This window comes from Eriocheir sinensis, chromosome 36 (assembly GCF_024679095.1).
Source record: "Eriocheir sinensis breed Jianghai 21 chromosome 36, ASM2467909v1, whole genome shotgun sequence".
Taxonomy (NCBI): Eukaryota; Metazoa; Arthropoda; class Malacostraca; order Decapoda; family Varunidae; genus Eriocheir; species Eriocheir sinensis.
The window spans coordinates 16,693,391-16,707,652 of NC_066544.1; the positions used below are offsets into that span (position 1 = coordinate 16,693,391).

The 14,262-nt window shown below is 49.6% G+C and overlaps 3 protein-coding genes and 1 long non-coding RNA gene across 4 annotated transcripts in view; 1 reads left to right on the forward strand and 3 right to left on the reverse strand.

Annotated features, from left to right (window-relative positions):
- Positions 1–1,381: 1,381 nt before the first annotated feature.
- On the reverse strand, positions 1,382–2,053 carry LOC127007994 (antifreeze protein Maxi-like). Its single transcript, XM_050879538.1, has one exon. It carries the CDS (start codon positions 2,051–2,053, stop codon positions 1,382–1,384), a length of 672 nt encoding a protein of 223 aa, XP_050735495.1.
- A 3,146-nt stretch (positions 2,054–5,199) lies between these two features.
- Positions 5,200–5,853, reverse strand: LOC127007995 (antifreeze protein Maxi-like). The gene has a single exon (XM_050879539.1). It carries the CDS (start codon positions 5,851–5,853, stop codon positions 5,200–5,202), a length of 654 nt encoding a protein of 217 aa, XP_050735496.1.
- A 3,337-nt stretch (positions 5,854–9,190) lies between these two features.
- Positions 9,191–9,859, reverse strand: LOC127007996 (antifreeze protein Maxi-like). The gene has a single exon (XM_050879540.1). The coding sequence runs from the start codon at positions 9,857–9,859 to the stop codon at positions 9,191–9,193; it is 669 nt and encodes a 222-aa protein (XP_050735497.1).
- A 3,303-nt stretch (positions 9,860–13,162) lies between these two features.
- The window catches only part of LOC127007936 (uncharacterized), a 1,120-nt gene continuing 20 nt past the window's right edge, over positions 13,163–14,262 (forward strand). Inside the window, exons 1-3 of the long non-coding RNA XR_007760713.1 lie at positions 13,163–13,269; positions 13,631–13,931; positions 13,980–14,262. The exon at positions 13,980–14,262 is cut by the window's right edge and continues 20 nt beyond it. This is a non-coding gene — a long non-coding RNA (uncharacterized LOC127007936). The remainder of the gene's footprint in view (positions 13,270–13,630; positions 13,932–13,979) is intronic.

The following is a 14,262-nucleotide window of genomic DNA, read 5'->3' on the forward strand; positions in this document are numbered from 1 at the left end:
AGACACAATTTGCAATATATTTTCATCGACACAAATGTTTCGAGAGTACATACAAGAGTGTTCGCCGCTGCCATAGGAAAAAAAATGACCACCATAACTGAATGTTAGATATGAATGTTTATGAAAGATGAAGAAATGTTTAGCTCATTTTCAATGACACTGTTTCTGTCCTATATTTCTTCTTGAGCTTTGAAAATGTATCCATGGGACATAGTTGGTCAGTATCTTTTCCTCAACATTATATTTATCTCCCCAACAAGACAAACTTCCTTCCCACCAGCAGGCACCAGAGACTTATATGAACAAGAAGAAAGAAGAAAGAAGAGCTTAAAAACAGAAGGAGAAGAAGAGGAAGAAGACGAAGAAGAGTATAGTGAAGTAAATAAGAAGAAGATGAAGAAGAAGAAAGAGTGTCAGTCACTGGGCGTACTCACTTATCTATTGAGGGAACGCATTCACGGGACGCAGTTTGTGATGCCTCTGCCGCGTCAACACAGACATTCCCTCGTGCAGAAAAGTGTTCGCTACTGTCAGAACAAGAGAACAAATAAAGAAAAAAAATTACCTATAATTGAACGCTATTAGATTTGGGAATGACAGACAAGGAAATATTTAACTCGTTTTCTATATTAATTTTCTGTTATTAATTTACTCTCTCTCTCTCTCTCTCTCTCTCTCTCTCTCTCTCTCTCTCTCTCTCTCTCTCTCTCTCTCTCTCTCTCTCTCTCTCTCTCTCTCTCATAAAAAATACTAAATAAATAAATACACAATAATAAATATAGAAAAAAAACATGTCCAGTCATTGTTGTTCCCTGCCCCACTTCACTAAGCTATTTTATCATCGAATGTGTTTCCTCCTTCAGGACTAAGTGTGTGTGTGTGTGTGTGTGTGTGTGTGTGTGTGTGTGTGTGTGTGTGTGTGTGTGTGTGTGTGTGTGTGTGTGTGTGTGTGTGTGTGTGTGTGTGTGTGTGTGTGTGCGTTCTCGTGCTCACCGTGACCCCCAAACACAGCCATGCACCCCCCCGCCCTACACCCCTCCCCCCTAACAGCCTCCCCCCTCGGCTCCTTCCTCCATCGCATCCTTGATTCATCTCTTGGCGCCGTGACGTCACGCGCCGCGGACACTATAAGTAGCAAGGCGGCGGCGAGGCTCGGCAGTCGTCTCTTCGGAGCATCACCACCACCACCAAAATGGTAGGAGCACCTACAGACAGACAACACTGTACATGTGCACATGCACTGTGGAAAGAAAAGTGCACAGTAATAAGTTGTGCAGTATTGAGTATGACACCACCACCATGGTAGAAGCACAGTCATGTAACACTGTACACATGCAGCAGGCGTTGAGTAGTAACATGACAGAGGCACTCTTGTGCATGCTCAGGTATCAGGGCGAGCCTCCAGGCCTGAGCTGCTCACCGTCAGGGGGACGAGAGGCCATGCATGAAAACATGACTCTGTTATTGTATGGCTATTGTTGTTAGCGTTAATGCTCATACTGTTGTTGCTGATATTGTTGTTGTTCCCGTGTGTCAGTACTAACGCCGTGTGTGTTTGTCGTTGCAGCTGAAACACTCTATCGCCATCCTGTCCCTCGCCCTGCTCCTCGGCGTGGCCTGCGTCAGCGCCGGCGGCGGCTACGGCCGTGGTGGCGGAGGAGGTGGCTTCGGCCGCGGCGGCGGCGGATTTGGCGGAGGAAAGGGCGGTTTTGGCGGCGGCGGATTTGGCGGAGGAAAGGGCGGCTTTGGCGGCGGCGGCTTCGGCGGCGGCGGATTTGGCGGAGGAAAGGGCGGCTTTGGCGGCGGCGGTTTTGGAGGCGGCAAGGGTGGATTTGGCGGCGGCGGATTCGGCGGTGGAAGAAGTTATGGTGGCGGTGGATTCGGCGGCGGCGGCATCGGCGGCGGTGGTTTCGGCGGCGGCAAGGGAGGTTTCGGCGGCGGCCATGGCGGCGGCGGCTTCGGCGGCGGTGGTTTCGGCGGCGGCAAGGGAGGTTTCGGCGGCGGCCATGGCGGCGGCGGCTTCGGCGGCGGCGGATTCGGCGGCGGCGGACATGGCGGCGGCTACGGCAAATAAGTCTTCCCTTATGCCTCTTCGCTGCGACGCCTCATCGTGTGCACATACGCAGTCTTGTACGCCTGTGTGCGTTTACGTGTGTGCGTGTACGAACTGAGGAGAGGAACGGAGCATTCCTGCCCCTCCTCGCCCCTCACACCTCCTCCTCCTCATCTCATTTTCTTCACTTCAGCGAACCAGACAATAAATTATACAACAAAACAAAAACAAATCTTTACTTCTTTCCTCCTAAGAGTCAAACCTCTCGCCAATGTTTTCTCGGGCAGGGAAACAAAAATCAACATCATGTCGATCAGGTCACCACCTCACACAACGTCACATCCCATCACATCAACCCCAAAACGCATACCCCAACAACCCCATCCCCCAATCCCTCTCACCCAACAGCCCCAGCACCCCAGAGCACCTCCACTCCTAAGGACTCATCAAGCAGAATCAAAACTCCTGAGTCCAATACAAAAACATCACCGCCAAGCCCTATAACCCCCACACCTCTACAAACATCCCCATCCCCACCCCTGCAGCTTCCGTCAAAGGGATCGACAGAGGGCCGGCAGGAATTCAGCGAGCAAAAAGGTGTCATAAATATCCGCCAGCGACAGTAGCACATTGTTAGGTACGTCACAATTATAAAAAAAGTATTCTCCAGGGCAACCATCGACCTGCCGCCGGCCACCAGTGCCCACAGTGGTAGCGGACGTGGGTACCAGGCGTGGCGTGCCTGCATATAGAAGGAAAAGACTGACAAAGCCCGTTACCGACAGACCGAGGAAAACAAAATCTTGGGCGAGAAGTATCAATCTCTTTAATAATGTGTCTTAATTTTTTCCCCCAACGGTAAGAACCCATGCCGATGGTGGTGGTGGTGGTGGTGGTGGTGGACCATGACTTTAACTATGACTATGAATATTATCTCAGTGCATTGTATTCTCTCATATCTTTACGGAACCTGTACCAATATAAACTAAAAAGAAAGGCTTACTGTTGTTCCAAATGGTAGAAATATATAAGAACACACTGAATGACACACGAATGCATCCTTCTCTTCGCCAACGCCAATGTCCACCAAGGCAGTGTGTTCGGCCCCTCGCTGCAGAACGTTAATTGTGACCACACCCTGCATCTAGTGTCATACAGACCACGGCCCTCTAACCGCCGTCTGCGGAAGGGGTAAGCGACAAGTGACCAACCATAGAGCTAACAACGCTCTAGAAACGATTACTTCTATACCTCAAGGAGACAAGACTTGGAGGAAACACCGCCCCGGCAATCCTACCCGACGGCAGAAGGCTGAGTTTTTATGACTATTTCCATCCTCGGAGTAGAGTTCCATTCCCGTCTCCGTCACCAAACGCGTGAGGAAGGTATCTGAGGATGCGGCGTGGGGGGATACACGCACCAGGGATTGAAAAAGTGAGGTGAAAAGTAACCTGTGTCTTATATTCTTCAGCAGGACAAAAAACTATCAAGCAGCGCACCGACCCCCGCCTCAGAGCCTTCATACATGCAGCCAATGGGTTAAATCATTTCTTCGGTATTAACAGGAAGCATTCATGGGACGTTATTTATAATATCTTTTCCTCGCCAATGGATTTTATCCCTCAGCAAGATAAACTCCATTCCCAGAGAGAACCGGCCATCGCATCAAGGCCTTTATACAGTTAATGGGTTTGATCACTAAAGTATTGATGGAATGCATTCATGGGACACAATTTGTAATATATTTTCATCGACACAAATGTTTCGAGAGTACATACCAGTGTTCGCCGCCGCCATAGGAAGATAAAAAATGACCACCTATAACTGAATGCTTAGATATGGAAATGAAAGATGAAGAAAAGGAAATATTAGCTCATTTCAATGACACTGTTTCTGTCCTATATTTCTTCTTCCGAGGCTTTAAGAAAATGTATCCATGGGACGTAGTTGGTCATATCTTTCCTCAACATTATATTTATCTCCAACAAGACAAACTTCCTTCCCACCAGCACCGGCCATGGCATCAGAGACTTTATACGGGTTTGATCATTAAGGTATTGGAATGCATTCATCACGAGATAATAAACCTGCAATATATTTCGTCGACACAAATGTTTGAACAAGGAAAAAAGAAGAAAGAAGAAAGAGCTTAAAAACAGAAGGAGAAGAAGAGGAAGAAGACGAAGAAGAGTATAGTGAAGTAAATAAGAAGAAGGTGAAGAAGAAGAAGAGGTGTCAGTCACTGGGCGTACTCACTTATCTATTGAGGGAACGCATTCACGGGGCGCAGTTTGTGATGCCTCTGCCGCGTCAACACAGACATTCCCTCGTGCAGAAAAGTGTTCGCTACTGTCAGAACAAGAGAACAAATAAAGAAAAAAATACCTATAATTGAACGCTATTAGAGTGGGGAATGACAGACAAGGAAATATTTAACCTGTTTTCTATATTAATTTTCTGTTATTAATTTATACTCTCCTCTCTCTCTCTCTCATAAAAAAATACTAAATAACTAAAAACACAATAATAAATATAGAAAAAAAACATGTCCAGTCATTGTTGTTCCCTGCCCCACTTCACTATGCTATTTTATCATCGAATGTGTTTCCTCCTTCAGGACTAAGTGTGTGTGTGTGTGTGTGTGTGTGTGTGTGTGTGTGTGTGTGTGTGTGTGTGTGTGTGTGTGTGTGTGTGTGTGTGTCTCGCTCACCGTGACCCCCAAACACAGCCATGCACCCCCCCCCCCCACGCCCTACACCCCTCCCCCCTAACAGCCTCCCCCCTCGGCTCCTTCCTCCATCGCATCCTTGATTCATCTCTTGGCGCCGTGACGTCACGCGCCGCGGACACTATAAGTAGCAAGGCGGCGGCGAGGCTCGGCAGTCGTCTCTTCGGAGCATCACCACCACCACCAAAATGGTAGGAGCACCTACAGACAGACAACACTGTACATGTGCACATGCACTGTGGAAAGAGAAGTGCACAGTAATAAGTTGTGCAGTATTGAGTATGACACCACCACCATAGTAGAAGCACAGTCATGTAACACTGTACACATGCAGCAGGCGTTGAGTAGTAACATGACAGAGGCACTCTTGTGCATGCTTAGGTATTAGGGCGAGCCTCCAGGCCTGAGCTGCTCACCGTCAGGGGGACGAGAGGCCATGAAAACATGACTCTGTTGTTGTATGGCTATTGTTGTTAGCGTTAATGCTCATACTGTTGTTGCTGATATTGTTGTTGTTCCCGTGTGTCAGTACTAACGCCGTGTGTGTTTGTCGTTGCAGCTGAAACACTCTATCGCCATCCTGTCCCTCGCCCTGCTCCTCGGCGTGGCCTGCGTCAGCGCCGGCGGCGGCTATGGCCGTGGTGGCGGAGGAGGTGGCTTCGGCCGCGGCGGCGGCGGATTTGGCGGAGGAAAGGGCGGTTTTGGCGGCGGCGGATTTGGCGGAGGAAAGGGCGGCTTTGGCGGCGGCGGATTTGGCGGCGGCGGCTTCGGCGGCGGCGGATTTGGCGGAGGAAAGGGCGGCTTTGGCGGCGGCGGTTTTGGAGGCGGCAAGGGTGGATTTGGCGGCGGCGGATTCGGCGGTGGAAGAAGTTATGGTGGCGGTGGATTCGGCGGCGGCGGCATCGGCGGCGGCATCGGCGGCGGTGGTTTCGGCGGCGGCAAGGGAGGTTTCGGCGGCGGCCATGGCGGCGGCGGCTTCGGCGGCGGTGGTTTCGGCGGCGGCAAGGGAGGTTTCGGCGGCGGCCATGGCGGCGGCGGCTTCGGCGGCGGCGGATTCGGCGGCGGCGGACATGGCGGCGGCTACGGCAAATAAGTCTTCCCTTATGCCTCTTCGCTGCGACGCCTCATCGTGTGCACATACGCAGTCTTGTACGCCTGTGTGCGTTTACGTGTGTGCGTGTACGAACTGAGGAGAGGAACGGAGCATTCCTGCCCCTCCTCGCCCCTCACACCTCCTCCTCCTCATCTCATTTTCTTCACTTCAGCGAACCAGACAATAAATTATACAACAAAACAAAACAAAATCTTTACTTCTTTCCTCCTAAGAGTCAAACCTCTCGCCAATGTTTTCTCGGGCAGGGAAACAAAAATCAACATCATGTCGATCAGGTCACCACCTCACACAACGTCACATCCCATCACATCAACCCCAAAACGCATACCCCAACAACCCCATCCCCCAATCCCTCTCACCCAACAGCCCCAGCACCCCACAGCACCTCCACTCCTAAGGACTCATCAAGCAGAATCAAAACTCCTGAGTCCAATACAAAAACATCACCGCCAAGCCCTATAACCCCCACACCTCTACAAACATCCCCATCCCCACCCCTGCAGCTTCCGTCAAAGGGATCGACAGAGGGCCGGCAGGAATTCAGCGAGCAAAAAGGCGTCATAAATATCCGCCAGCGACAACAGCACATTGTTAGGTACGTCACAATTAAAAAAAAAGTATTCTCCAGGGCAACCATCGACCTGCCGCCGGCCACCAGTGCCCACAGTGGTAGCGGACGTGGGTACCAGGCGTGGCGTGCCTGCATATAGAAGGAAAAGACTGACAAAGCCCGTTACCGACAGACCGAGGAAAACAAAATCTTGGGCGAGAAGTATCAATCTCTTTAATAATGTGTCTTAATTTTTTCCCCCAACGGTAAGAACCCATGCCGATGGTGGTGGTGGTGGTGGTGGTAGTGGTGGATCATGACTTTAACTATGACTATGAATATTATCTCAATGCATTGTATTCTCTCATATCTTTACGGAACCTGTACCAATATAAACTAAAAAGAAAGGCTTACTGTTGTTCCTAATGGTAGAAATATATAAGAACACACTGAATGACACACGAATGAATCCTTCTCTTCGCCAACGCCAATGTCCACCAAGGCAGTGTGTTCGGCCCCTCGCTGCAGAACGTTAATTGTGACCACACCCTGCATCTAGTGTCATACAGACCACGGCCCTCTAACCGCCGTCTGCGGAAGGGGTAAGCGACAAGTGACCAACCATAGAGCTAACAACGCTCTCCACCGCCACGATTACTTCTATACCTGAAGGAGACAACACTTGGAGGAAACACCGCCCCGGCAAGCCTACCCGACGGCAGAAGGCTGAGTTTTTATGACTATTTCCATCCTCGGAGTAGAGTTCCATTCCCGTCTCCGTCACCAAACGCGTGAGGAAGGTATCTGAGGATGCGGCGTGGGGGGATACACGCACCAGGGATTGAAAAAGTGAGGTGAAAAGTAACCTGTGTCTTATATTCTTCAGCAGGACAAAAAACTATCAAGCAGCGCACCGACCCCCGCCTCAGAGCCTTCACTCATGCAGCCAATGGGTTAAAACATTTCTTCGGTATTAACAGGAAGCATTCATGGAACGTAATTTATAATATCTTTTCCTCGCCAATACATTTTATCCCTATGCAAGATAAACGCAATTCCCAGAGAGAACCGGCCATCGCATCAAGGCCTTTATACAGTTATTGGCTTCACTCACTTATCAGCTTTTAAAGGAACGCATTCATGGGGCGTAGCTCGTAACATATTTTCCTCAGCAAGACAAACTTCCTTCCCCACGGGCACCGGCCATCGCATCAAAGCCTTTATGCAGTTATTGGCTTAACTCACTTATCAGCTTTTAAAGGAACGCATTCATGGGGCGTAGTTCCTATTATCTTTTCCTCACCAAGACAAACTTCCTTCCCGCCGGGCACCGGCCATCGCATCAAGGCCTTTATACAGTCAGTGGGTTTGATCACTAAGGTATTGATGGAATGCATTCGCGAGACACAATTTGCAATATATTTTCATCGACACAAATGTTTCGAGAGTACATAAAAGAGTGTTCGCCGCTGCCATAGGAAGATAAAAAAATGACCACCTATAACTGAATGCTTAGATATGGAAATGAAAGATGAAGAAAAGGAAATATTTAGCTCATTTTCAATGACACTGTTTCTGTCCTATATTTCTTCTTCCGAGGCTTTAAGAAAATGTATCCATGGGACGTAGTTGGTCATATCTTTTCCTCAACATTATATTTATCTCCCCAACAAGACAAACTTCCTTCCCACCAGCACCGGCCATGGCACCAGAGACTTTATATGAACAAGGAAAAAAAGAAGAAAGAAGAAAGGATACAGAAGTTAAAAAACAGAAGGAGAAGAAGAGAAAGAAGACGAAGAAGAGTATAGTGAAGTAAATAAGAAGAAGGTGAAGAAGATGAAGAGGTGTCAGTCACTGGGCTTACTCCCTTATCTATTGAGGGAACGCATTCACGGGACGCAGTTTGTGATGCCTCTGCCGCGTCAACACAGACACTCCCTCGTGCAGAAAAGTGTTCGCTACTGTCAGAACAAGAGAACAAATAAAGAAAAAAAATTACCTATAATTGAACGCTATTAGATTTGGGAATGACAGACAAGGAAATATTTAACTCGTTTTCTATATTAATTTTCTGTTATTAATTTATACTCTCTCTCTCTCTCTCTCTCTCTCTCTCTCTCTCATAAAAAATACTAAATAAATAAAAACACAATAATAAATATAGAAAAAAAACATGTCCAGTCATTGTTGTTCCCTGCCCCACTTCACTAAGCTATTTTATCATCGAATGTGTTTCCTCCTTCAGGACTGATTGTGTGTGTGTGTGTGTGTGTGTGTGTGTGTGTGTGTGTGTGTGTGTGTGTGTGTGTGTGTGTGTGTGTGTGTGTTTTCTCGTGCTCACCGTGACCCCCAAACACTGCCATGCACCCCCTCCCCCCCCCCCCGCGCCCTACACCCGTCCCCCGTAACAGCCTCCCCCCTCGGCTCCTTCCTCCATCGCATCCTTGATTCATCTCCTGGCGCCGTGACGTCACGCGCCGCGGACACTATAAGTAGCAAGGCGGCGGCGAGGCTCGGCAGTCGTCTCTTCGGAGCATCACCACCACCACCAAAATGGTAGGAGCACCTACAGACAGACAACACTGTACATGTGCACATGCATTGTGGAAAGAGAAGTGCACAGTAATAAGTTGTGCAGTATTGAGTATGACACCACCACCATGGTAGAAGCACAGTCATGTAACACTGTACACATGCAGCAGGCGTTGAGTAGTAACATGACAGAGGCACTCTTGTGCATGCTCAGGTATTAGGGCGAGCCTCCAGGCCTGAGCTGCTCACCGTCAGGGGGACGAGAGGCCATGAAAACATGACTGTTGTTGTATGGTTATTTTTGTAAGCGTTAATGCTCATACTGTTGTTGCTGATATTGTTGTTGTTCCCGTGTGTCAGTACTAACGCCGTGTGTGTTTGTCGTTGCAGCTGAAACACTCTATCGCCATCCTGTCCCTCGCCCTGCTCCTCGGCGTGGCCTGCGTCAGCGCCGGCGGCGGCTACGGCCGCGGTGGCGGAGGAGGTGGCTTCGGCCGCGGCGGCGGCGGCGGCGGATTTGGCGGAGGAAAGGGCGGTTTTGGCGGCGGCGGATTTGGTGGAGGAAAGGGCGGCTTTGGCGGCGGCGGCTTCGGCGGCGGCGGATTTGGCGGAGGAAAGGGCGGCTTTGGCGGCGGCGGTTTTGGAGGCGGCAAGGGTGGATTTGGCGGCGGCGGATTCGGCGGTGGAAGAAGTTATGGTGGCGGTGGATTCGGCGGCGGCGGCATCGGCGGCGGTGGTGTCGGCGGCGGCAAGGGAGGTTTCGGCGGAGGCTATGGCGGCGGCGGCTTCGGCGGTGGTTTCGGCGGCGGCAAGGGAGGTTTCGGCGGCGGCCATGGCGGCGGCGGCTTCGGCGGCGGCGGATTCGGCGGCGGCGGACATGGCGGCGGCTACGGCAAATAAGTCTTCCCTTATGCCTCTTCGCTGCGACGCCTCATCGTGTGCACACAAGCAGTCTTGTACGCCTGTGTGCGTTTACGTGTGTGCGTGTACGAACTGAGGAGAGGAATGGAGCATTCCTGCCCCTCCTCGCCCCTCACACCTCCTCCTCCTCATCTCATTTTCTTCACTTCAGCGAACCAGACAATAAATTATACAACAAAACAAAAACAAATCTTTACTTCTTTCCTCCTAAGAGTCAAACCTCTCGCCAATGTTTTCTCAGGCAGGGAAACAAAAATCAACATCATGTCGATCAGGTCACCACCTCACACAACGTCACATCCCATCACATCAACCCCAAAACGTATACCCCAACAACCCCATCCCCCAATCCCTCTCACCCAACAGCCCCAGCACCCCACAGCACCTCCACTCCTAAGGACTCATCAAGCAGAATCAAAACTCCTGAGTCCAATACAAAAACATCACCGCCAAGCCCTATAACCCCCACACCTCTACAAACATCCCCATCCCCACCCCTGCAGCTTCCGTCAAAGGGATCGACAGAGGGCCGGCAGGAATTCAGCGAGCAAAAAGGTGTCATAAATATCCGCCAGCGACAACAGCACATTGTTAGGTACGTCACAATTAAAAAAAAGTATTCTCCAGGGCAACCATCGACCTGCCGCCGGCCACCAGTGCCCACAGTGGTAGCGGACGTGGGTACCAGGCGTGGCGTGCCTGCATATAGAAAGAAAAGACTGACAAAGCCCGATACCGACAGACCGAGGAAAACAAAATCTTGGGCGAGAAGTATCAATCTCTTTAATAATGTGCCTTAATTTTTTCCTCCAATGGTAAGAACCCATGCCGATGGTAGAAATATATAAGAACACACTGAATGACACACGAATGCATCCTTCTCTTCGCCAACGCCAATGTCCACCAAGGAAGTGTGTTCGGCCCCTCGCTGCAGAACGTTAATTGTGACCACACCCTGCATCAAGTGTCATACAGACCACGGCCCTCTAACCGCCGTCTGCGGAAGGGGTAAGCGACAAGTGGCCAACCATAGAGCTAACAACGCTCTAGAAACGATTACTTCTCTATCTCAAGGAGACAAGACTTGGAGGAAACACCGCCCCGGCAATCCTACCCGACGGCAGAAGGCTGAGTTTTTATGACTATTTCCATCATCGGAGTAGAGTCACACCTGTCGGAGGAGCACGTCTAGGGAGGTCACTGCGATTTGAACGTCGTCTTTGCATGGAAGGGATAAACGACAAGTGACCAACCATACATTCAAGAACTCCATGGGTACTATTACCTCCATACCTCAAGGAGACAAGCCTTGGAGGAAACACCGCCCCGGCAATCCTACACACTGGCAGAAGGCATGACTTTCCAGGACTCAATTTCCATCCTCGGAGTGAAGTTCGATTCCCGATTCCGTCACCAAACACGAGAAGAAGGTAGCTGGGGATGCGGCGTGGGGTGATACACGCATCAAGTATTGGAGAAGTACAAATAAATATAACTTGTTCATTTTTTTTTCCTTAACAAGACAAATTACTTTCAACATGAGCATCGACCCTCACCTCAGAGCCTTCACGCAGCCATTAGGGTTAAATACTTCTCGGAAACTTAAAGAACACATTCATAGGTCATAGTTCGTGGTACCTTTTCCTCAGCATTTTTTTCTTCCTCAACAGGACAAAAATATTTCCACCAGAGCACCAGCTAACGTATCAGAACCTTCATACGGTAAGTGGGTTTAATACTTCTCGGGAACTTAAAGAAAGCATACATAGGTGATACCTTTTCCTCAGCAATTCTTTTTTTTCCTCAACAGACAAAAATATTTCCACAAGACCACCGGCCATTGTTTCAGAACCTTTATACAGTAAGTGGGTTTAATACTTCTCGGGAACTTAAAGAACGCATTCATAGGTCATAGTTCGTGATACCTTTTCCTCAGCAATTCTTTTTTTTCCTCAACAGACAAAAATATTTCCACAAGAGCACCAGCCGTTGCATCAGAACCTTCATACAGTAAGTGGGTTTAATAATGCTTCTCGGGAACTTAAAGAACGCATTCATAGGCCATATAGTTCGTGATACCTTTTCCTCAGTAATTCATATTTTTTTCCTCAAGAGGACAAACATATTTCCACAAGAGCACCAGCCGTTGCATCGGAACCTTAATACAGTCAGTGGGTTTGAATACTTATCGGGAACTTAAGGAATGAATTCATGGGACGTGGTTCGTAATATTCCTTTATCAGCAAGACAAACTTCCTTCCACAAGAGCATCGGCCATCGCATCAAAACACTTATACAGTCATTGGGATTAAATACTTATCGGGAATTTAAGTAATGTATTCATGGGACGTAGTTTATAACATTTTCATCAGCAAAACAAACTTCCTTCCACAAGAGAATCGGCCATCGCATCAAAACCTTTATATAGTGATTGGGATTAAATACTTTTCGGGAATTTAAGGAATGAATTCATGGAACGTGGTTCGTAAATTTTCTTCATCAGCAAGACAAACTTCCTTCCACAAGAGCATCGGCCATCGCATCAAAACACTTATACAGTCATCGGGATTAAATACTTTTCGGGAATTTAAGGAATGTATTCATGGGACGTAGTTTATAATATTTTTCATCAGCAAAACAAACTTCCTTCCACAAGAGCATCGGCTATGGCATCAAAACCCTTAAACAGCCACGGATTTATTCACTAATGTACTGAATATATAAGAACGTAAGGAGTCTGCGAGAGGAAGTGCAATGCAATGATTGTGTCGAATATATGGAATGCATTCACGAGACACAATTTGTAATATATTTTTCTCAACACGAATGTTTCCCCAGTGCAGGAAAGAGCTCGCTTACCGCTGCCAGAAAATGAAAACGAGAACAAAAAAAATAAATATCCACTTACATCGAACGCTTAAAGATTTGCGAGTGAAAGACAGACAAGGAAGTATTTAGCTTTAACTGTACCTTTTACTCTTCTTTGTCCTTCATCTCTCTCTCTCTCTCTCTCTCTCTCTCTCTCAAAACATACCGAGTAATTGTTGTTCGCTGCCCCACTTCACTATGCCACTTTTTTTTCGTTTGTGTTTCCTCCTTCAGTAGTGTGTGTGTGTGTGTGTGTGTGTGTGTGTGTGTGTGTGTGTGTGTTCTCGTGCTCACCGTGACCCCCAAACACTGCCATGCACACACACCCCGCCTTACACCCCCTCCCCCCTCACAGCCTCCCGCCTCGGCTTCCTCCTCCATCGCATCCTTGATTCATCTCCTGGCGCCGTGACGTCACGCGCCGCGGACACTATAAGTAGCGAGGCGGCGGCGAGGCTCGGCAGTCGTCTCTTCCAAGCACCACCACCACCACCACCATGGTAGGAGCACCTACAGCCAGGCAAACACTGTACATGTGCAGTATGCCAAGAGTAGTGCACAGTAACACGCTGTGCAGTATTGAGTATAACACCATGGTAGAAGCACAGTCATGTAACACTGTACACATGCAGCAGGCGTTGAGTAGTAACATGACAGAGGCACTCTTGTGCATGCTCAGGTATCAGGGCGAGCCTCCAGGCCTGAGCTGCTCACCGTCAGGGGGACGAGAGGCCATGCATGAAAACATGACTCTGTTATTGTATGGCTATTGTTGTTAGCGTTAATGCTCATACTGTTGTTGCTGATGTTGTTGTTGTTCCCGTGTGTCAGTACTAACGCCGTGTGTGTTTGTCGTTGCAGCTGAAACACCCTCTCGCCCTCCTGTCCCTCGCCCTGCTCCTCGGCGTGGTCTGCGTCAGCGCCGGCGGCGGCTACGGCCGCGGCGGCGGCGGCGGCGGCTTCGGCCGCGGCGGCGGCGGCGGATTTAGAGGAGGAAAGGGCGGCTTTGGCGGCGGCGGATTTGGCGGTGGAAAGGGCGGCTTTGGCGGCGGCGGCTTCGGAGGCGGCGGCAAGGGAGGCTTCGGCGGCGGTTTTGGAGGCGGCAAGGGTGGATTTGGCGGCGGCGGATTCGGCGGTGGCGGATTCGGCGGCGGCAAGGGAGGTTTCGGCGGCGGCCATGGCGGCGGTGGATTCGGCGGCGGCAAGGGAGGTTTCGGCGGTGGTGGATTCGGCGGTGGCGGCCATGGCGGCGGCTACGGCAAATAAGTCTTCCCTTCCGCCACCTCTTCGCTGCGACGCCTGAACGTGTGCACATACACAGTCGTGTACGCCTGTGTGCGTTTATGTATGTGCGTGCACAAATAGGCAAAATCCATGAAGCTTCCCCTCCCTCTCCCCTTCACCCCATGCACCACACCTCCTCATTTCATTTCCCCTCCTCTCGACCCTCTCATCGTACCCTCATTTTTTTATCGCCGCAACGAGGATCAATA